This window comes from Mercenaria mercenaria, chromosome 13 (assembly GCF_021730395.1).
Source record: "Mercenaria mercenaria strain notata chromosome 13, MADL_Memer_1, whole genome shotgun sequence".
In the NCBI taxonomy this organism is placed as follows: domain Eukaryota; kingdom Metazoa; phylum Mollusca; class Bivalvia; order Venerida; family Veneridae; genus Mercenaria; species Mercenaria mercenaria.
The window spans coordinates 79294683-79317085 of NC_069373.1; the positions used below are offsets into that span (position 1 = coordinate 79294683).

Here is a 22403-nt window from a genome sequence, read left to right on the forward strand (position 1 = left end):
AGGTGAATTTAGTCAGACCTCTACAACTGGAGAGCAAGAGTCAGCAGTTAGAGCATGCCAGCAGTAGGAACTTCCTGTTGCGTCATTTTGTCCCGCAAGGCGGAGTCTTATCCCCTACATTATTCCTGCTTTTCGTCAATGACCTGGTGTCTGAACAACCGAAAGGAGTTAAGGTTGCACTCTACACTGACGACCTGGTGTTAGTGTGCAAGGAAGAACATGCCAAAACAGCCACAAGACAGTATATCAGGGAATAGTGGGATCCCATTTAGAGTTTAGCTCAACTGCCTGCCAAAATTAACCAACAGGCTCTAGACAAGGTTCAAAACCAAGCATTGCGGATCATGATAAGTGCTACAAAGTCTACACTAATCTCTTTCATGGAGAAGCTAACAGGTAAACAGCCGTTACAAGACAGGAGACATGCAAAGGTCCTGCTTCAAGCAGAGAAGTTCAGGTCTTTTCAAGACCATCCCATGAAAGCCAAGTTGGATGGCTACACCATAACTCGGCTCAAACGTAGCAGCTTTGTTCACGAAGCAAAGACTCTCAATCGAGAGTTCGAAACTGAGCTTAACATACCAACAACTCCCCTAGGTGGAGAAGACATTATAAACCCTCTAGCGATTAATCTGTTTTTAGCAACTGTGAGACATGCTGTTCCTCATCTTGACCGCGGGAAACAAGAGGATGAAGGTATTCGGAAGAGCCTCACACTGGCTATGATCAATGAAGACTATCCTCCGGAAACATGAACTCAAGTCTATACAGATGGACCAGCCACATGCGCCATCAAAGATGGAGGAGCAGGAGTTTTCATTCTATACCCATCTGACAAGAGAGAAACACTACATGCAGCCACAGGAAAACACTGCAGCAATTACAAGGTGGAGACTGAAGCACTCATGAAGGCCGTCTCAATGATTGAAGACTCGGCAGGAGAAAGCTCCTCAGTCGTCTTTCACACAGATGCACTTTCTGTCATGGAAGCTCTGAACAACAATAAAGCTCCACAGCTATCCAGGAGAATGCAGAGCCTGAGTATCACATGCAAAGTAGTACTTCAGTGAATTCCTTCCCATTGTGGACGTGCAGGCAATGAAGAGGCAGACCAGCTGGCTAAGCTAGGAGCTCAGTCAGAACAACCAACAACACCTTTGAGCTACAAGGAGAAAGGCACCATAATCAAGGCACTAACGAGACCAAGGTTAGAGGAAGATGCTGTTCATCTCCTTGATCGATCTGAACAAGTGATGCTGGTCAGGCTTCGCTCAGGGCACCACAAGCTCAATGCTCACATGTACAAGAAATACAGACTGGCACTATCGCTAACCTGTCCATGTGGTGAGGAAGATCAGACTACGGAGCAGATATACTCCAGAAATGTCATGACCAGGAGCGAGCTGCGACTTGGTCGATAGATACCTCAATCCACCAGAAGCTGTATGGATGCATTGAAGATCTGCGGCAAACCACAAGTTTCATCAAGGCTACTGGTCTGACAGTGTAGTTGCGTGTGAAGAAGAAGAAGAAGAAGAAGAAGAAGAAGAAGTCACAGTCAAAGTTAAACACCCCTTAATAAAAAGTAAAATTTCTTGTTTAACGTGGGTAGTCGACGAAAGTCCCCACCTGGAATGGATGGATCAAACAACTTATTTCCAGCCGATCATATTTACCTCCCCAGCATCCAGGCTAGGCCGATATTGCTGGAAACAGTACCAATTTAAGCATATCACCGAGCACTGAACACTAGTCGGGATATCAGCCGCGACCGGGAATTGAACCCGGACCACTGGCATTGTAGTCCACCCTGCTAACCACTGCACCACTGACTCCCTGTTTTTTTTTTGTTTTTTTTCTATAGCAGCCATATAGTTCTTTATGGGAATATAAGTCTCTTAAGGTTCATGTAAAGTGTTTGGACACCACCCCTCAGGTGAATTTTGATTTTGGAAATTTATTTCTTCGAAATCCGTTTCTATTTATTAAAAATACACTGAATTGTTTAGAGGAAGTAGGGAATACATTACCCAAAGGTAAGCTTCTTTGAGAATAAGTATTTTGTCTAAAATTGCAGGTACTTCGACCGTCACGGTTCTATTTTGTAGAAAGTATCAAACTTTTTTTTCAAAAGTATTTTTTCTTTAAATACGTTTTGTTTGTGTCTGTAACATATTTATCTAGGTACTCCTAGTATTGGAATACAGTTAACTTACATATTTTCTGAAATATAGGAGTATTTTGTCATTTTGACAGCTCTACTTTCACTTTCGTTTTGCAATTTTGGCAAATTTTTGAAATGTAGATGTATTGTAGCAATTTTAACTCTGGGAGTACCTGGAGAAATATGTTAGGCACACAATAAGTAAATACCTAATGTCAAAATATTTTTGAAAAAGAAGTTTGATATTTTTTACAAAACCGAATGTGGACAAGCAAAGTACATGTCATAAAAGAGAAATATTATTGTACCGAGCAAAACAACCTCTCTTGAATGACATGTCTACTCCTTCTGAACGGTTTGGTATACAATGTATGCAAAACAAAGGCCTATGAGGTCTCAAAACATGAAACAAAAATTTACTCGAGGGGCAGTCTCAAACACTTTACATGAACCTTAAAATCTGATATGCTAGAAAATGTCGAAAAACCGTTAAAGTAATTGAATTTTATATGAAATAAAGAACAGCCGGATTTGGTGGCGTTCAGCCTAAAACAATTTTCAAAGAGTTTGTTCCCTTTTTATGACAAGCGCCGTTTGTAGCTCCACCTGACAAAAGTTGTGACTGTAGGTCAAATGTTTTTTCTTAACTTTTCTAAATGATTTATCAAGTTTAAAAAAGGACATGTAAACGTATCTCTATTAAATGATCTTATGTCCGATGAATGGTTTCTTTCGGTTTTTGTTATGGTAGGTTACTTAGAAGTGTATGAGGACTTCACTGATAGGATAAATTCCTTTAATCTACAGCAAATGGTCAAGATCCCAACCAGAAATGAAAATATTCTGGACCTGTTCCTCACTAACTTCCCTTCCCTAGTTCAATGTACTAAAACAATCCCTTGTCTAGGTAAATCTGACCACGACATTGTCTTCCATGAAATCAACATAAAGATAGGCCGTCCCCTCCAGCCCAAAAGGTCAATAAAATGCTTTAACAAAGCAAATTGGGATGATTTCAAAAGGGACCTATCAGAGTTTGGAAAGAAATTTGCTGATTCTGACCACTCTGACCCCGCCTCAGATTGGAATCTGTTCAAAGATGAACTAAATCGACTTAGTTCTCTACACATTCCAACTAAAACTACTAAGACACGCTGCGACCTCCCATGGTTAACTCCCAAGATCCTTAGGCAAATCCGCAAGCGTGATAAAATGTACACTAAATTGAGGAAATCCAACCAATCTCCATGTAAAAGTAACACCTTCAAAGCCCTTAAATATAGCATCCAAAAACAGCTAAGGAACTCATACTGGTCTTACCTAGAATCAGTCATATTCATGGACGATTCACAACCAGGTAAAATAAGAAATTCTATTCCTTCATAAAACATAAGAAAACAGAAAATTGTGGTGTAGCACCTCTTAAGCATGAGGGTCTAACATATACTGACCCTGCCACCAAGGCCAATATACTAAATAGGCAATTTGAGTCGGTCTTCTCAAAACCACAACCACTCAGTTTGAAGCAACTCTGCAAAAAAGTTACTACAAACACTTCAGCACCCAACATGCCCATGATCTCCGTTACAGAAGAGGGTGTTGATAAACTCCTGCAGGGGCTCTCTCCAAACAAAGCCTCTGGCCCAGATGAACTCTCACCAAGAGTTCTAAAAGAGCTACACCACGAGATAGCGCCCATCCTTACAATTTATTTTAGGTCATCCCTGGAAACTGGCTGTGTCCCGCCAGATTGGAGAAGTGCAGTTGTCGCCCTGTTTATAAGAAAGGCCCGAAATCCAAGGCCAGTAACTACAGGCCAATATCTCTCACCTGCATAGCTTCCAAATTATTGGAACACATTCTAGTCTCCAACATCATGACACATTTTGACAATAACGACCTCTTAAGCCAGTACCAGCATGGCTTCAGATCTAAGCATAGCTGTGAATCACAACTGATCAGCTTTACACAAGGAGTTTACGACAACCTTGAGCAAGGTCAACAAACAGATGTAATAGTAATGGATTTTAGTAAAGCATTCGACAAGGTTGATCACAATAAATTGATATTTAAACTTAATGAGCTGGGTGTCCACCCTCTGGTATCACAGTGGATAAAGTCATTTCTGAAGGGTCGAACCCAAAGAGTAGTTGTAGACGGCTGCACTTCTGACACCCTGCCTGTCCTGTCCGGTGTCCCTCAGGGATCCGTCCTAGGGCCCTGTCTCTTTCTGGCCTACATTAATGACCTACCAGATTCTATTAGAAGTAAGGCAAGACTGTTTGCAGATGATACCATAGCATACCTTACAGTCAAGTCCTCATCTGATGCCCAAACACTACAAAAAGATTTGTACGCCCTTGAAAAGTGGGAACGGGACTGGTCAATGGAATTCAATCCAGACAAGTGTGAGGTGCTGAGAATTACTCGCAAACAAAACCCTGTCATGTTTCCTTACACCCTGCATAACAAGGAACTGAAATCTACCGATACCGCTAAATACTTAGGTGTTACACTAACTAAAGACTTAAACTGGTCTGAACATATTAATACTATTTCCTCTAAAGCAAACAACTCTCTTAAATTCATCAAAAGAAATGTTCAGACAACAAACAAAAAGGTCAAAGAGAAAGCCTATAACACCTATGTCCGTCCACAACTCGAGTATTGCTCATCCATCTGGCACCCCTGGCAAAAGTCCCTCTCATACAAAGTCGAAAAAGTGCAAAGATCAGCTGCACGGTTTATCTTTAACGACTATAACTATACAAGCAGTGTAACCCAGATGATTAACACCCTAAACTGGCAAACTTTAGAACAACGGCGCATACAATCTTCTCTCATCTATTTTTACAAAATCCGAACAAATCATGTATGCGTCGACCATAACCATCTAACTCCGACCAGAAACCTGAACTACCTAATTCCACAGTCCCGTACTCAATACCACATGAATTCCTTCTTCCCCCGTACAATCAGACTATGGAATGGCCTTCCCCAATATGTACAGTCCAGCCCCAGCCTCAACATATTTGCTGAGCGGCTGGCCACTGTACATCTGCAGTAACTTCCTTCACTATGTTTTTAACTTAGCACCTATAGTAAATTTTTATTCTTTGCACCTAATGAGTTTTCTCATTTTTAACACTGCTCAGACAAGCGCATTCCAGTCATAATCGTTAAATGATTGTTGGAAGTATCATGTAGATGTAGATGTGTTCTACCGACGGTCACCGTCGTGCCGGTTATTTTTTTTCTTTACACGACAAAGGGGTTACATAAGCTGAATAGTTTGCGACCGTGATGTACAGATGTAAGATTACCTCGGCTCATAGGTTCTATTTGTTTTGCAATAAATTATTTAACTAATAACTGACAAATGAAAAGAATGCACAGAAAATTTAAAAGTAGTGGCTAGGGTTCCGGTAACAGGACATCTAGACCTCTAGAGGTCTGGTAAGCAATTTACCTATGATTATCATTATACTAGTCATGTCTGATTTGATTTTACATTTCACATATTAAATAGTAGTCTTGTCTTAAGCATGAGGCTCCCTCTCTGGTATCCTTCAAGAGGGAGCTGTCGTCCCAACCCTTCTAGGGGATCTGATGCCTTACTACTTCACTTCCAAATGACGAGTGAGCTGTGTTGGCGTGATCTTGTGTCCTGGTAGCGCCACGAAAGCCGAATTGGTCTCTCTGATGGGGTGTAGTGGTTTGGTACAGTGCTTTTTATCTTTCTCTTATCTTAACTGCAACCGATTTTATCGAACAATGCTGGTCAGCTGACCAATTTGCTGCCTTTGATTGGTTTGCTAAAATAAGACTCTATTTTTAGTTAAGAAAAAAACCCACATTTTCTGAAAATGAGACTGAAATTCTTTGTTGGTTGAATTGGACTAATTGCAACTGCGCCAAGTGGTTTGGCCTACATCTGTCAAACTTTGTAGTATGATTGTCTGTTGTACCAAAATGACCTATATCATTTCTTTGCTTATTAGGGAAAAGTTCATGATCAATGCCTACTTGAGAGTGAAAACTACATACTTTGTTAGTTTTCTAAAGGTTTGCCTTCATAGGGACATATGTCTTTTGAAACTGCTGAACTATTTTATATAACTTTACATTGTATCTTCACACTCAGTTTCCAAAATTTGCAAAGTACCTGATTAGTGTGAATGAACAAGTTATGTCGTATCCAACATTTTGTTATTGAAAAAACTTGAGTCAATGATGCAAAGTATGGTAATTTCAGAAAGTTTGCCAGTATGTGACTTTTTTTTACAGTTGTGCAGCTGTTGATTAAATTATTGATATTCTGTGATGTTCTTGCAGACTACAAAGTCTTTCATAACTCTATGTAGAGTGGCAATGTGCATTTATAACTAGTTTTATTTGTGATATTTGTAAATATGCATGTTTACTATTGTATTGTCACATTGAAGAGACTATAATAAAATAAAATAAATAAATGTGGTTAATTACGACAGTGTACTTGGTGTGTTTGTTAGATATGGAATTAAAACCAGTTAGAACTCTCTACATGTGATTTGAAATCTGGATTACTTAGCCAATTAATATCTAAATTCTGTTTATTAACATAGTTTTAAAGGAAAATGTAGATACATATTGATAAAGTACATGTTTATTACCCCCTTCGGGGCTAGTAGTAATAATCCATGAAAATTTACCACTTAGTATGTTATTAACTGTTTTCACAATTGTTAACTTCTTCATTTTCAGATATGCAGTTTAACATCTCAAGAAACTGGAAAAAAGAAAAACTTTCTAGTGGCATGGAGGTCTGTGCCTGAAGGCAGGGTCCAGTGAATGTGTCACATCAGAGAATTGATACTGTATTACAAACAAAGTGATTGGAATCATATTAAGATATAAAATAGAATTTGTGCCAGTCTACTTAACACAGAATGGCTACAAATGGAACTGGTATGATGCGTTTTTAAATCAGTTCATTTTAGATTGATTGCTAAACAAGTTCTACATCAAGTTAATTTTAATCACACTCTGTACAACATTCCTGATATTTTTTCACTTGGTTTTGAGCTAATACGTAACAACAATGTTGGTTTACTTGTATAACTGTTTCTATACTGACTTGTTGAATCACTTAAATCATAAATTCTTTTCAGGAGAACGTCTTGATGAGGGTGATAGGCTACTTGAGCAACAGGAGATCATAGGGCAGCTTACAGATCATTCTTTTGTGTCGCAAAAAGAGTTTGATGAAAATTATGAATTTCAAAGTCATCCACCTCCAAAGTTAAAACAGATTGTGACGAATAAATTGGGGAAATGCAAGTGTTCAGGGACCTGTGTGAAGAGATTTATATATTCGATATTCCCTTTCATAAACATCATGAAGAATTACAACATAAGAGAGGATATAGGGGGCGATATTGTAGCGGGATTGACCATCGGGATTATGCACATTCCTCAGGGTAACTATTTAACAGCAACCTAATCAGGTTGAGATTGACAAATTTATTTACATTTGTATCTATAGCAGATTATTTAAACCCTTACCCTGCTAAATTTCTATAATGAACTTGTCCATCTTTCAATTTGGACAGTACCATTGACTGTTATATTGGGTGCTTCACAAAAAGTTACTGACTGAATGGCAAACAGTGCAGATCTTGATCAGGATGTGCAGGCTTATCAAGATCTACACTGGTCGCAAAAGCAGAATCAATCATGTCCAGCATGATAAGGGTTAAGACCTGGAGATCTTATAATAATTGATAGTTATATTTAACGAAGGCTGAGCACAAACCTGTGGTAACTGTATATAACGATAGTAGAAGGTACAATAGTTTCTCCCAAAGCTCTCGTGTAATACTTATACTTAGTAACTAGCTTTAAAAAAGATAAAAAACAATTTTGTAGCTATTGGTTTAAGCCAAACTGTTGGTCTAACTAATCTTTAAATTTATGAATAAAAGGTGTTAAAACTTAATACAAGCTGTATTTAGAAATAATTAAATGTACAGTGTTGTAGACAACATCTTAGAGCAGATGCAGTGATCCAGTGGTAACATGTCTGATTACAGAACCAGGGGTCGTGAGTTCGATCCCCTGCTACTAAAACGTTTTTTCCTATAAACTCTGAAAAAATACATTCTTTTTTAAAATAAAAAACACTATCAAACTCAGTCATGAATGTATGGTTTAATCTCAGGGCTCGACTTTTAACACTTACCATGCTGGACATGATTGGTTTTGCCTTTGTGACCTATGCAGATCGTGATCAGCCTGCACATCTGTGCAGTCTGATTATGATCTGCACTGTTTGCTATTCAGCCAGTATCTTTTTGGTAAGCACCCCTTTTAACAGTTAATGGTACTGTTCAAATTGGAAGATGGACAAGTTCATTATAGAAATTAAGCATGGTAAGAGTTAACTCTGTATAGCGCTTGCTTATCAATTATATTTTTACTTGCCTAAACCAAACATTCCGTTGCCCAAATGTAACATGGTGATTTGTTTAGATATTGCAATGCAGTATAGCAACAAAAACTGAAGTTCATGATTTTCTGAGAAGAATTTCTTGGGATCTTTAATATATTTCGCTTGCCCATGGGGCAACTGAGAATTATTTTTGCCTGCCAACACTCCTGCCCTGAGCAGAAGAGCAGTCCTTTAGGTTGACCCTGAATCTGAGATTTATTCCATGGTACATTGAAAACTTTTACTACAAGTGAGTGATATTTGCGGTGAAATCATTATTCAATAGTGATTTTTGCAGGTTTTTGTGGTTGTGTCAGTACAGTCCACAAAACTAAACTTCAACAAACAAGTAAAACTTATTTATATTCAACATCTAATTCTTGAAATCTACAATTCCATTCCTCCACGAAATAGCTGCTTTGGCAGAAGCTATGAAATTGTATGCCTTGGAATTAAAAGAATAAAATGTTTAATTCATTATTTTTGTGTTTTAGGTATGGCTTATGCAATGTTAGCTACACTGAAACCAGTTCATGGTCTGTACATGTCGTTCTTTCCAGTGTTGCTCTATTTCTTCTTTGGATCCAGTAGACATATCTCTGTTGGTAAGTTGTACAGTTTATCCTGATATAGCTCAGGTATAATACCTATTGGTAGTTGTAGTTAATTGTAACACCGATTTCCCTTTATCTTTTCTACATAGTCTGGACTATACCAGGATACTTTCTTTCTCAGAAACTATTCATCTAGTCTTTGGAAGGCCAGTGGTTCAAAAGAGTTATAATATCAGTCATGTGTTTACATATTGGATAGAAATATCTGTCCCGAGGGCACCTGCTTATTGGATGGTAATGAGGCTATTTTTTCTTGCATATCGTATACATATAAACATTTTAAAATAAATAAAGCAAATAGAAATACACTCTTTCTTATAGTAGAGTATGTACACAAAGCGTGGGAGATTAACATCTGTAAGAAAAAGTGACGTCAAGACGTTTCAGTGACGCACAGTAACAAAGTTCCCCTTTAGTTATATCATTTGTAGCATAACGGTATGTTTTTACCGTAAAATAACATATTTTGAATCGAGAGGTATACTACAAGGAACAGAGAGAAACTATCAAGGTACCTGATTTTTTTCGCATCTAACATGTTCAATGCATCAATCGCTAGTTGTCATAACAGTACGAGAGTCATCTGGCATGGGGGGTGCCAGATGGATTTTGCTGGCATGTGTACAATCACCAGAAACGCCAGTCCAATGTGCAAGAAACATCATTCCATTTAGTGTTGCTTGAGAGAATTTTTTGTGGCCTGCAACTAAAGCTGACAAGTGCTTGTAGATGACTATAAAACTTACTATGAAAATTATGTTTCTTAAACAAGATGTTGCATATCAGGTATGTTTTGTACTCGAAATGCTAAATTCTTTGATGTTAAGCATCCCATATCACCCTTGTACATATGTCTGTCAACAAAAAGTTGTGTAAGCAAGCGTTTAAACAATAGAACTTAATGGGATGACATTCATTTGTAACCAAATATGATTGGTTGGTTATAGCTTGTTTACAATGGATAAAATATAACATTTTAACTTAGGGCCGGGCATGAAATTCATCTGTCTAAGAATATTGTTCAAGTACACAGATATTGTCCAGTTGTATGTTTGTAGTATATTTGTTATTAACTTGGTACTTGTAGTATAATTGGCTGGCTGCTTTTCTATGAAAGTCTATTTTAATTTTTTTTACAGGTAAGTGATTTGGCTTATCTGTTAGACTTCATTTATAAATGAAAAAAAATCATTTAGAGCAACAAGGGCAAGAACTCTTGTATGTATATAATGGGAAGTAATATTACAGAAAATGAGCACGGGTCTGAAAGATAGAATGGTACTGTAGTAGGTGTAGTTGTAGCATGAGTATATTATGGAGCTGTATATATATTCCAGGTGCTAATTCTGTTGCTTGTTTGATGTTGGGCTCAGCTGTTTCTAAGGGGATAGACAGTCTGTCTGGATCAGCAGAAAAATCTGGACTGGTTTCTTTGGTATTAGGAAATCAAACAGTGAACCAGACAGGCAGTTCTGAAGGGAACCATTCTGAGTACCAGACCACAGAATCCTCTGTTGCAGACGACACTGCTGCTGTATCAGATGAGGAACTGGAGCTTAGATTGCAGTTTGCTATGTCGGTTACATTTTTGTCTGGAGCAATTCAGGTAAATAAAAATATATTGAAAAGCAGCAAATATAACAGAACAAATTAATGCCATAATAGCTCCGTTTAAGATTAAAAGTCTTTTTACCATGACAGGACAGTTGCATTTAGTCAAGTGCTGTAAAAAAAATGTTATTCAAGAGAACTTATTTTTTTATAATACTTGCGAGTTTCATCTCTCACAACTTTTGTGAAAAGTTTGACAGGTTAGTATCAGAATATACATAGTATTTCAAATGCACTTCTGATTTCACTTTTAAAAACGTTGGAAATTCAACAATTTTACCAAAAATTGAAATAAGACAAGTCAGAGCAGATAAGCGATATACAGTTTGAATGAATTTAAAGTGTTTACAGTAAATAAAAAAAGGCATAGGCCTCAGACAGCAGAAGAAGTACTGTCCAATTCATGTCCCTTGCTTCAGAGAATTCATGGCTAGTCTTGTAGCACAGAATGCAGAGTACAAAACCTATTGCATTGGTTTTCTGAAGGGGTCTGTAAGGTATATACTTTAGCTCTAAAGAAAGAAGTTATATTTAGATAGATATGATACAGGAAGGCAAAATACAAAGTCACAGAATTTCATCATCATTTTTAGCTCGACTATTTGAAATTTTAAAATAGTAGAGCTTTTGTAATCACCCTTTCGTCAGCATTGGCATTTGTGTAGGTTAAAGTTTAGCATGTATCTACGTAGCTAATGCTTTCAAACTTCATACATGTCTTAGTCATCATGAGATGACTTACAGGACAAGTTGCATAGATGTAGCTTTTATTTTGTCAAAATTGTGCCCTTTTAAACTTAGGATTTCAGGTTAAAGATTTACATGTGAGCAGGTTTCTCAGAAACTACTTCAGTACTTAGCCAAATGCTTTCCGACTTCACACATGTTTTCAGCATCATGAGATGACCCCGCAAAACAAGTTACATAACTGTAGCTTTTATCATGCCCTTTTTTATGCCCCCACCACTTCGGGGGGTGGGGGGGGCATATAGATTTGCTCTTGTCCGTCCGTCCTTCCGAAAATGTTGTGTCGCGCGTAGCTCTGAAAGTATTTGACGTAGAGTCACAAAACTTTACAGGAATGTTGGTCAGCATGTGTAGTTGTGCACCTGGGGTTTCGCCTCCGGATTCATTCAGTCATGTAGAAGTTATGGCCCCTGACTTTGTAAAAATTGGTCATTTTAATGTTGTGTCGCGCCTAGCTCCAAAAGTATTTGACCTAGAGTCACAAAACTTTACAGGCATGTTGGTCAGCATGTGTAGTTGTGCACCTGGGGTTTCGCGTCCGGATTCATCCAGTCATGTAGGAGTTATGGCCCCTGACTTGGTAAAAAAATGGTCATTTTAATGTTGTGTTGCGCATAGCTCCAAAAGTATTTGACCTACAGTCACCAAAGTTTACAGGAATGTTGGTCAGCATGTGCAGTTGTGCACCTGGGGTTTTGCGTTCGGATTCATCCAGTCATGTAGGAGTTATGGCCCCTGACTTAGTAAAAAATTGGTCATTTTAATGTTGTGTCGTGCGTAGCTCCAAAAGTATTTGACCTAGAGTCACCAAAGTTTACAGGAATGTTGGTCAGCATGTGCAGTTGTGCACCTGGGGTTTCGCATCCGGAATCATTCAGTATTGTAGGAGTTCTGGCCCCTGACCTGGGAAAAAATTGTCATTTTTGGCCCCTGACCTGGGAAAAAATTGTCATTTTAATGTCATGTAGTGGGGGCATCTGTGTCCCATGGACACATTTCTAGTTTACATAGAAATTTTGTGAGTTTTGCATGTAAGCATTTTTCTAAGGAATCATTTGACAAAATTAATGTTTTCAGACTCTCCACGCATCTTTGGCATCATGGGATGACCTCACATGGCAAGTTTCATAACTCTGGTTTACATTTTAGCAAAATGATGCCCCTTCTTTCTACATAGAAAATTTTGCTTAGGCTTTTGTATGTACATGTAAGTTGGTATTAGGTGGAAGGGCTTCTAATAGGCTGAGTGTGCTCTCGTTTATACATCTTTTATCTGTATATTTCAGTTGCTGATGTCTATATTTAGATTAGGATTTATCACAGAGTACCTGTCAGATGCCCTGATCAGTGGGTTCATGACAGGTGTATCTTGTCATATCTTTACAAGTCAAGTCAAACATTTGTTTGGTGTGAAACATGGAAGATATACTGGCGTTTTCAAACTTGTCTATGTAAGTTGCTGTATTGTTTAAATTTGAATAAATTTCAGGCTTATGTAATCGTCGAAAATAATGACAGCAGTAAGTTAAATTGGAGTCATGGCCCTAAGATTTAATAATTTTTAATTTTTAGAAATTTTTCTGACTACTATGCATGTACTTGTGAAAGATCTGCAGATCAAGTGTCATACTTATTTCTGTGTACTAATGTCTTGCAGAGTTAAGACCTTGAACTTATAATTTTGCATAATTTGTGTGTGTTCTTCAGTGGAAATATTTTACCATGTAACAGGCATGCTAACCCAATTCTTCAACAGAACATGTATGGATTCTGCTATCAGATTTATGGCTATAGGAATACGTAAATACTAAATTTTAGATAACAGAAAACATACTATCATTACCAGCTTTAGAGTACAAATTTAGCATGTCTTAGCAACTGTTAAACTAGGCGTAGGAATCATCAAGATAAAAATAAACATTCTGACCAAGTTTCATGAAGATACGCTCTAGCGTGTTAACAAGCTTTTCCTTTCGCCTCAGTCACAATCAAATGCATACTTTTTAGGTGCTCTATGTTATACACCCAAATTTGAAAGTGCATGTTTATATATTCTGCCTTCAGCACTTCAGGAGTTACATATCACTACCCAGTTGCAGGTAAAACTACTATCAGGTAGCTGATGTACATATAAAACGAACGACATGCTGTCCAATAACAGAAAAAAGGCCAAAATTCAGCGTTATATTGTTTCACCTTAAAAAATGTGCTTTTTGTCTTCTCATTTTAATTAAAACCTGAACCAGCAAGACCTTTTTGTGCTGTTTGGTTTACAGGAAAATTCGTCTTCTTTCAGCTGCAAGTTATTTCAACTGTCTATGTTACCCACAACAGAAGTTATGTACTGAAGACTGACATGACCGTTTTGTTATATATTTTGCCTTTTTGCTCTTCCTCATATCAGATAATGTGATTTCATTATAAAATAATTCTTTTTTTACTGTCTTATTTGTCTCTGTGTGAACTTCAGTCTACCGTCTTCTGAAAATAATAGCATTCTTTCAGGTGGAAGTTTCTTATCTCCTCAAATTTGACTCTGAACAGACAATGATAAATGCGCCAATTTTTTTTGTCCTGTCCGTAGACACCTATTTTCTTTGTGAAGGATGCAATATTAGAGTTTAATCACTGTTGGTATGAAAGCTGCTAGGATAGTGTCTAAGTTGATAAACATTAGACGGAATTAAGCTGGGTTATACAGATATAAATAGTTGTTGAATGTCTTGTCCGTAGACACATGTCTTGTCCGTAGACACTAAAGAAAGGAAGTTTTTTTTGACAAATATCATTTATAAAATCATACTGGAGCTATTTATCAAGTTTCAATGATACACCACACTTAATGTTTATACAAAATATAGAATAAATATATTTCTAATGAAACTTACTTCTTCCAAATGTAAAATGTTACCCATTTATTCTTGTGTCTACAATCTGAATCTGAGAAGTACAATGGATATAGAATATGTTTTAATCTTATACATGACTTATATAAATGTTAAAAGCTATCAAAAAAGGAATAATACTTTTATTTCTAACCCTCCCTTTGTTATGGCAAAAACAAGGCCTGCAATGGAAGTGTCTACGGACAAGATATTGCACAAATACTATTCAATATATTTTCTGTTTTCAATAAAAACCAGCACTGGACCTTAGAAATATATCAAGAGTTCTTTGAAATAAATCCAGAGACTCTGAAATGCAAAAAAACCCAATCTTTTACAAGTTAGTAGTAAAACAGAAAGAATGAGAAGATAGAAGCAAAATCATTTGACATTTGGTCATATTCTAGTGGAGTATGGATCTATTGTTAGACATGGTGTGGGCTGTCCACTTTCAACCTAAACATTTTGTTATAATCCACTCAAGATGGCATATTTCTGTGCTCTTCAGGGCCAAGATATAATGGTGATTGGTTTTCAAGATTTCATTCTATTCATCTGCCTATCAACTTTTATTCTGTAACTGACTGAAATCACATAAAATTGAAGCAGTTTAAATCATCTTAAAAAAGAAATTACAAGCAATTTACTACGTGATTACCGTAGTCTCCTTGCAGCTTTCTCCCTTTCAAAAATGAGAGCTATTTAGATTTGTTTGTTTTTGGGGGGTTTAATGCCCTTTTTCAACAGAATTTCAGTTATGTAACTTAACAATAGTTAATTGATTCTGTACTCTACAAACATGTTCTCTGCAAGTAACTGCCAACTTCTCCACATGCATCAGAGGCAGAGGTCTAGAATTTTGAAATCATAGTTTGATTTACGATTTTAGTTACTAACATTTGTTCCAGTATTTTTCCAAGAAAATAATATTAATATAGGTGATAACATGAAAAAAAGAAGTAAATGTGATAAAAAGTTAGTTAAAAAACTTTGTCTCCGGTCGTACTATCTTATATAATGGAAAAAGGTCAATATTAATCAAAAATATTACTGGCTAGAAAAAGAGAATGTATCTTGGGAATTTTAAGAAAAAAGCATAATATGTAAGTCATTAGGCCTAAAAAAAAAATTCTTTGTTTCCGGTAACATGCTCAAAAAAATTAGGGTAGGTAGGTCGGAAAATGTTTTTTTTTTTTTTGGATTTTTTTTTATTAAGGGAGACTTTTCGGAAATTATTTTTTTGTCAAAAAATGATTACAAATAAGGGGGTTTTGCCTTTAGAGCATCAGTAAGTTGATTTCTAACATCACTGGTCATGTTTAAAGCATAAAAAGTGCAGTTTTGCATCTTTTTGTTAAAAAGTTGAAAAAAATATTCTCCAAGGCCATAAAACATTTAGGGTCGGGCCAAAAATTTAGGGTAGGTCGGGATACCGGAAACAAACAATTTTTTTTTTTACGCCTTAGCTGACTCAAAAGTAAGTGATAAAAACTTATCACAGTGAACATTTAATTATTCTGTAAACAGGTTAAAATTCACAGGAATTTTATTTTGCAGGACTACTTAAAATATTAGTATGAGTTATGGATCTCGCAGAATAAATGTCATATGAGTATTTTACAACATACAGCTACTTAAGCAGTCAGCAAGGGAGTTTGTTTCATTAGTTTTCCATTTAAGACACAGTTGTAATCTTTTTAAGATGTTGTTGTGAGCTATAAGTTTAACAATTTCTTCCTACTTTTTTAATGTTTCTGCTTAACATGTTTAGATATGTAGAGTTCATCATGTTAAACTTTGTGTTTATACTTTTTTATCATTTCTTGATTGATATGGTTGATAACAGCATGTAAATATATTTGCCTCAACAAAGTCTAGTCAGGTGGTTTCTTCCACCATCCAATTTCAGGAAGATTGTGGTTTATTTTGTTTAGTTGAGGTTAAGTTATTACAGATAAATAAACATAGTCTAAATGGTGTAAATAACAGGCTGCAAGGTCAGTTCTTATGCCCATTAAATGCATGAGCATTGATCAGAAACATCATTACTCTATCTTTTAGACAGAAATTATGGTCAAATGTCTTGTCCGTAGACACCAAGCTGAAGGAGATTTTAACAGCCTGTTTCAGTGAGGATCCTTCCAAGTATCATTATTTTTAGTATATAGTGAAATATGAAAACAATTAGTCCTAATTTATGTAAGCAATAGCACAGAACTTGTCACATAATGACATTTTGATTTTGTCACACTTGTTCAAATCCTTCAATTATTCGAAGACACATTCTGAAGACCGTCAGTTATACTTCTTTTCATAAATTTGTTTGTTATTTACTTGTTCTTAATCATTTTAAACATAAAAAGTTCAACAGAACTAAAAGACTGTCTTCTAAAACCTATGTAGAAAGCACTTAGCGATGATGTCTTGTCCGTAGACTTTTTGGGTAAATTTCGGCTTTCATTTTAAAATTGCGATATCTCTGCCAAACATAGTCGTAGTCACAAAAATGAGACCATTATTTAAAGAGAAATGACTGAATTTTTAGAAAATAACATATTTGAGTTGAATAAATGCATTTCAAAAGGTATGCAAAAACTGAAAGCAAGTAGTAAACAAAAATTTCTAGAATTCTGAACTTCAAAAGAAGATAATAACTACAAATCTTTGTGTAATTTATTAGTTTTTGGGGTTTTCTACATTACTTTTATGTACCTTATCATGTGGTAACAATTTTGTTGCGTCTTAAAGAGTTATTTGAATAAAACAGTCCTTTAAAAATGGTCATGTCTGTTTTATTTTTTCCCTGAAGATTCATCTTTATATCGAAAAAAAAATATTGTCGAACTATCAGACAGCGACAACTACCATTGTTTTTGTAGAACCAAGGTATATGGTAAATTAACATTTCAAAATAAAAGAGTTTTACAAACTTTTATTTTTGACCCCAAGTGAAACAAAAAAATGCATTTGATTGTGACTGAGGCGTTTGATTTGACTGGGTGACCTAGTTTTTGACCCCATGTGACCCAGTTTTGAACTTGGCATAGGAATCATCAAGTTAGATAAACTTTTCCATCAGGCTGACAGACTGCTTGTAGACCCATTTTAGAATTACGAGTATAATACGAGTACCATTATAGTGTTTTGAGTGCAGGTAAGTTCTGGTAACATTTTCATTTTATTTCTTTGCTACATTTTCAGACATACCGTGATATTTTCAAGAATATTGGGACGGCCAACTACGTAACTATTTTATTGGCTGTTGCATGTATAGCCTCTTTGTACTGCACATCAAGATTTATCAACCAGAATCCAAAACTGAAACCGAAAATGTTCATGCCAGTACCTATTGAATTAATTGTGGTAAGTAAGAAGACAAACTATATAGGATCATTAAGAAACTATTAACTGTCATTTGTGAAACCTTATGAGTCCCCATTTAACCTTTACCATGCTAAATTTCTAAAATGGACTGGTCTGTCATTCAATTTGGGCAGTACCATTTATTATTCAGAGGGGTGTTTACTGAAAATTTACTGACTTTATAGCGAACAGTGCAGACCACTGGTCGCAAAGGCGGAATCACTTGCCGCCAGCAGGCTAAAGGTTAATTTGTGTTAATGGCTGAAAATAAAAAGTTTCAAATCTGCAATTAATTTTCTGTATTTCTTAAGAGTCATTTTTGTAGAGGCGTAGTTTCTTTTTAACTGATCTGATTTCTGAAAAAAATCTACTAGGTATTGTTGTCATTTGATTGTCGACATCAGCTTTGGTTGAAATTTTTGTTTAGGTCCACCTTTTCTAAAAAACTACAAGAGCTTCAGCTTTGAAACTTTGCACACTTGTTTATCATCATTACAGTTTCATAAAGTATAATTTCAGTGAAAGATATTTAAAGTTATTGCTATAAAGGTGGATTATTTAAATCTTTGTTCAGTTAATTATGTCATGTTATACATGTTATTTTCTGTTGATTTTACAGGTTGTACTAGCTACAGTGATCTCATATGCAATTAAGCTAGAGGAAAACTTTGATGTAGCTGTTGTGTCAGACATTCCTACAGGGTAAGACATGTAGCCAGTAATATATATGATAATTTTTAGCTCGACTATTCAAGGAATAGGTAGAGTTGTTGGTCTCACCCATGCGAGCTGGTATCTTGGTAACCACTTGTGGGAATGGATTGAAACTTCACACACTTATGCACTGTGAGAAACTGACTTACATTGCACAGGTTCCATAACTCTATTTTGCTTATTTTACAAAATTATGCCCCTTTTTAGCTCACCTGTCACGTAGTGACACGGTGAGCTTTTGTGATCGCCCTTCATCCGTCCGTCCGTCGTCCGTCCACAATTTCTTGTCTGCACGATAGTGGTTTCATTTATGATTTTATTTTAACCAAACTTGCACACAACTTGTATCAGCATAAGATCTTGGTTCCTTTCTTGAACTGGCCAGATCCCATTATCGGTTCCAGAGTTATGGTCGCTGAAAGGGCCAAAATTAGCTATTTTGACCTTGTCTGCACAATAGCAGCTTTATTTATGTTTTGATTTTTACCAAACTTGCACACAACTTGTATCACCATAAGATCTTGGTTCCTTTCTTGAACTGGCCAGATCTCATAATGGGTTCCAGAGTTATGGACCCTGAAATGGCCAAAATTAGCTATTTTGACCTTGTCTGCACAATAGCAGCTTCATTTATGATTTGAATTTAATTAAACTTGCACAAAACTTGTGTTACCATAAGATCTTGTTTCCTTTCTTGAACCAGCCAGATCCCATAATGGGTTTCAGAGTTATGGCCCTTGAAAGGGCCAAAATTAGCTATTTTGACCTTGTCTGTGCAATAGCAGCTTCATTTATGATTTGATTTTAACCAAACTTGCACACAACTTGTATCACCACAAGATCTTGATTCCTTTGTTGAACTGGCCAGATTCCATTATGGGTTCCAGAGTTATGGCCCCTGAAAGGGCCAGAATTAGCTATTTTGACCTTGTCTGCACAATAGCAGCTTCATTTATGATTTGAATTTAATCGAACTTGCACAAAAACTTGTGTCACCATAAGATCTTGGTTCCTTTCTTGAACTGGCCAGATCCCTTAATGGGTTCCAGAGTTGTGGCCTCTGAAAGGGCCAAAATTAGCTATTTTGACTTTGTCTGCACAATAGCAGCTTCATTTATGATTCGATTTTAACCAGACTTGCACACAACTTGTATCACCATAAGATCACGATTCCTTTTTATACACCCTAAGAGACGTATTATGTTATCGCCTCGGTGTCTGTCTGTCTGTCTGTCTGTCTGTCTGTCTGTCTGTTGGTTAGCAATTTCCCTTCTGCTCTGTAACTCTTGGACCCCTTGGAGGATTTCAAAGATACCTGACACAAATGTTCACCTCATCAAAACGATGTGCAGAGCGCATGTTTTGGATGGCTCACTTCAAGGTCAAGGGCACACTTAGGGGTCAAAGGTCATATGACTTTGTTTTGTATGGTTATTGCTCTGCATTTGCGTTGCATTGCAGTGCTCTTGTTTTTATTTGGCAGATTCTTTTGTTCACTTACAATAATTTTTTTTAATTACTTCCCTTTTATGTTACCATAAATAGCTTATTTAGTAACTTTTTTATTATTGGCCGTAGGGAAAAACCGAGACCACTTTCCCGTGGTACAACATGGATGGTACCTCCAATTTATAAGTGTATTTTGACATATCTGTACCTTTAAGAAAATTTCAACTATATTTTCTCATGATTCTTTTGATTGATCTTGATTATGATTTTTTGACCTTCTTGTCCTAAAATGCAATGATGACAGGTGAGCGATATAGGGCCATTATGGCCCTCTTGTTATTTTTTTCAAATAGTTTGAAAGCTTTCAAACATTCACTTTTAATATGACTTTTCATTTATTGATCAAGGAATTATTTTTAAGGAAATGTATATTCATTGGGAACCGTAACTTCTTCTTGTAATGGAGTTTAAAAAAAATCAGATGGAAAAGTGAATAAGAATATGTGTTTCTTTTCCATTTTAGTGTATATGATATTAGTAATTTTATTTCAGTTTACCCATTCCCAATGCAAGAGGTGTCAGTCGTATTTCAGGATTGATAATTCCCGATGCATTTGCTCTTGGTATTGTGATATTTTCCATCTATATCTCCATGGGCAAGATGTTGGCTAAAAAACATGACTATGAAGTAGATGCTAACCAGGTAACTATAGTTTTCCTTTTTTTCTGGTGTGTAAACTTGTCATATTTATCTGAAGGAGAGTCATTGTCATATTCCAGATTTCATTTGCAGTATGTTACACTTTTCTAAAAAAGTTATTTTAGCCTTATTTTCTCTTCAACCACTTAATGTATCTTCATCAAACTTGTCTATACTGTCATTATAAAGTCTGCTCCCAAATTTGTTCAGTAGGGGCATTTCGTCTGGTTTTAGTTTTTAAACAGTAACCTTATAACCTATTATAGTCTCTATCCATTACAATATCACAGTGAACCAGACCTGTTAGTTATGATGTTTCCTGTCAGTGTGGTGTTATATTACCAGTATACACAGTCATGTAAATACCTAAGTTACTGCAACCTTCTTTATCTCAGCATTTAAAATTGAATCGACAAGAGTTTTATGATTTTTCATTGGATTTAACAATATTTTAAATAAAATCTAGGAAGTGTATTTTTACCAGAGGGGGTATTACAATTGAATGTGGGCGGGTCTTTTTATGCACAAAAATGGCATTAATTTTTAGATTATGAAAATTGCCTGAAGATAAATTCACTCTTTCTCTTTTGGGCATTAATTTTTTAAAAACAAAATTATGATGAAGGCTGGTCTGTAGTACTTCACAGTGCCTTTAACATTACAGATATATTTCCTTTGATGAATCATCCGTCAACATATATAATAAGCTACAGTAATACATATACATTGCAGGAGTTGATGGCCTTTGGTGTATCTACAATTATTTGTTCCTTCTTTACCGCCGCAGCACCATCTGTAGCCCTGTCAAGGAGTATTGTACAAGAAAGAGTAGGTGGTAAAACACAGGTCAGTAAATAGACTGTAAGTCTAAATGTTTAAAATATAGATAAAACTTTATAATGAAGACAATGTCTGGAGGTACAATATCTGGAGGTGACAAAAGGAAGTATTAGATTTATTTGCCAGCAGTTGCAGTTTGCAGGTTCAGTATACACTGCAAAAAAGAAAAAAATGAAACATGTGGTCTGTGCAGCCAGATAGCCGTTGTTCACAGGTTGTTTGAAGTACAGGTTAGACATGTGTAGGTAATTTGTGAGGAAGTTGACTGTACTTCATATTTTTAACCTTTTGCCTGCTGGCGGCATGTGATTCTGCCTTTGCGACCAGTGCAGACCAGTGCACGGACATGCAGGCTGATTATGGTCTGCACTGTTCGCTATTCTGTCAGTAAATTTTCAGTGATCACCCCTTAGAATAATAAATGGTACTGCCAAAATTAAATGAAGACCCAGTCCATTTTAGAAATTTAGCAGGGTAAAAGTTAATGCAGTATTTATGGTCAGATATTTATGGTTAGCATGCATGCTGAGACTGGTTTCCAACCTGAGTTTTCTAATCTTATGACATGATTCTTTTTTTACAGCCAATCAGACAAGGTCTATTTTTAGCATAATTTATATTTTACCTTTCAGGTTGCAGGTTTGGTTTCCTGTTGTCTTCTCCTGGTGGTTTTACTGGCTGTAGGACCATATTTCAGGACAACACCAAATGTAAGATTTTACATTTATGCAATATGAATATTTGCTTTTTAGCTCGACTTTTTGAAGAAAAGTATTCGAAAAGTAAAGCTATTGCACTGGCCCTGGCGTTGCCGTCGCCGTTGGTTAAAGTTTTTGATAAAGTCAAA

General features: G+C 36.3%; 1 protein-coding gene across 1 annotated transcript in view; it reads left to right on the forward strand.

The window, feature by feature from the left end:
- Positions 1–2752: 2752 nt before the first annotated feature.
- LOC123529059 (sulfate transporter-like) overlaps positions 2753–22403 on the forward strand; it is a 37400-nt gene continuing 17749 nt past the window's right edge. The window contains exons 1-11 of the mRNA XM_045309254.2: positions 2753–2788; positions 6908–7111; positions 7315–7623; positions 9128–9238; positions 10585–10853; positions 12892–13056; positions 17692–17853; positions 18473–18555; positions 20569–20719; positions 21449–21562; positions 22189–22266. Of these exons, the coding sequence (XP_045165189.2) occupies positions 7093–7111; positions 7315–7623; positions 9128–9238; positions 10585–10853; positions 12892–13056; positions 17692–17853; positions 18473–18555; positions 20569–20719; positions 21449–21562; positions 22189–22266 (1461 nt within the window). The 5' untranslated portion in view covers positions 2753–2788; positions 6908–7092. The remainder of the gene's footprint in view (positions 2789–6907; positions 7112–7314; positions 7624–9127; positions 9239–10584; positions 10854–12891; positions 13057–17691; positions 17854–18472; positions 18556–20568; positions 20720–21448; positions 21563–22188; positions 22267–22403) is intronic.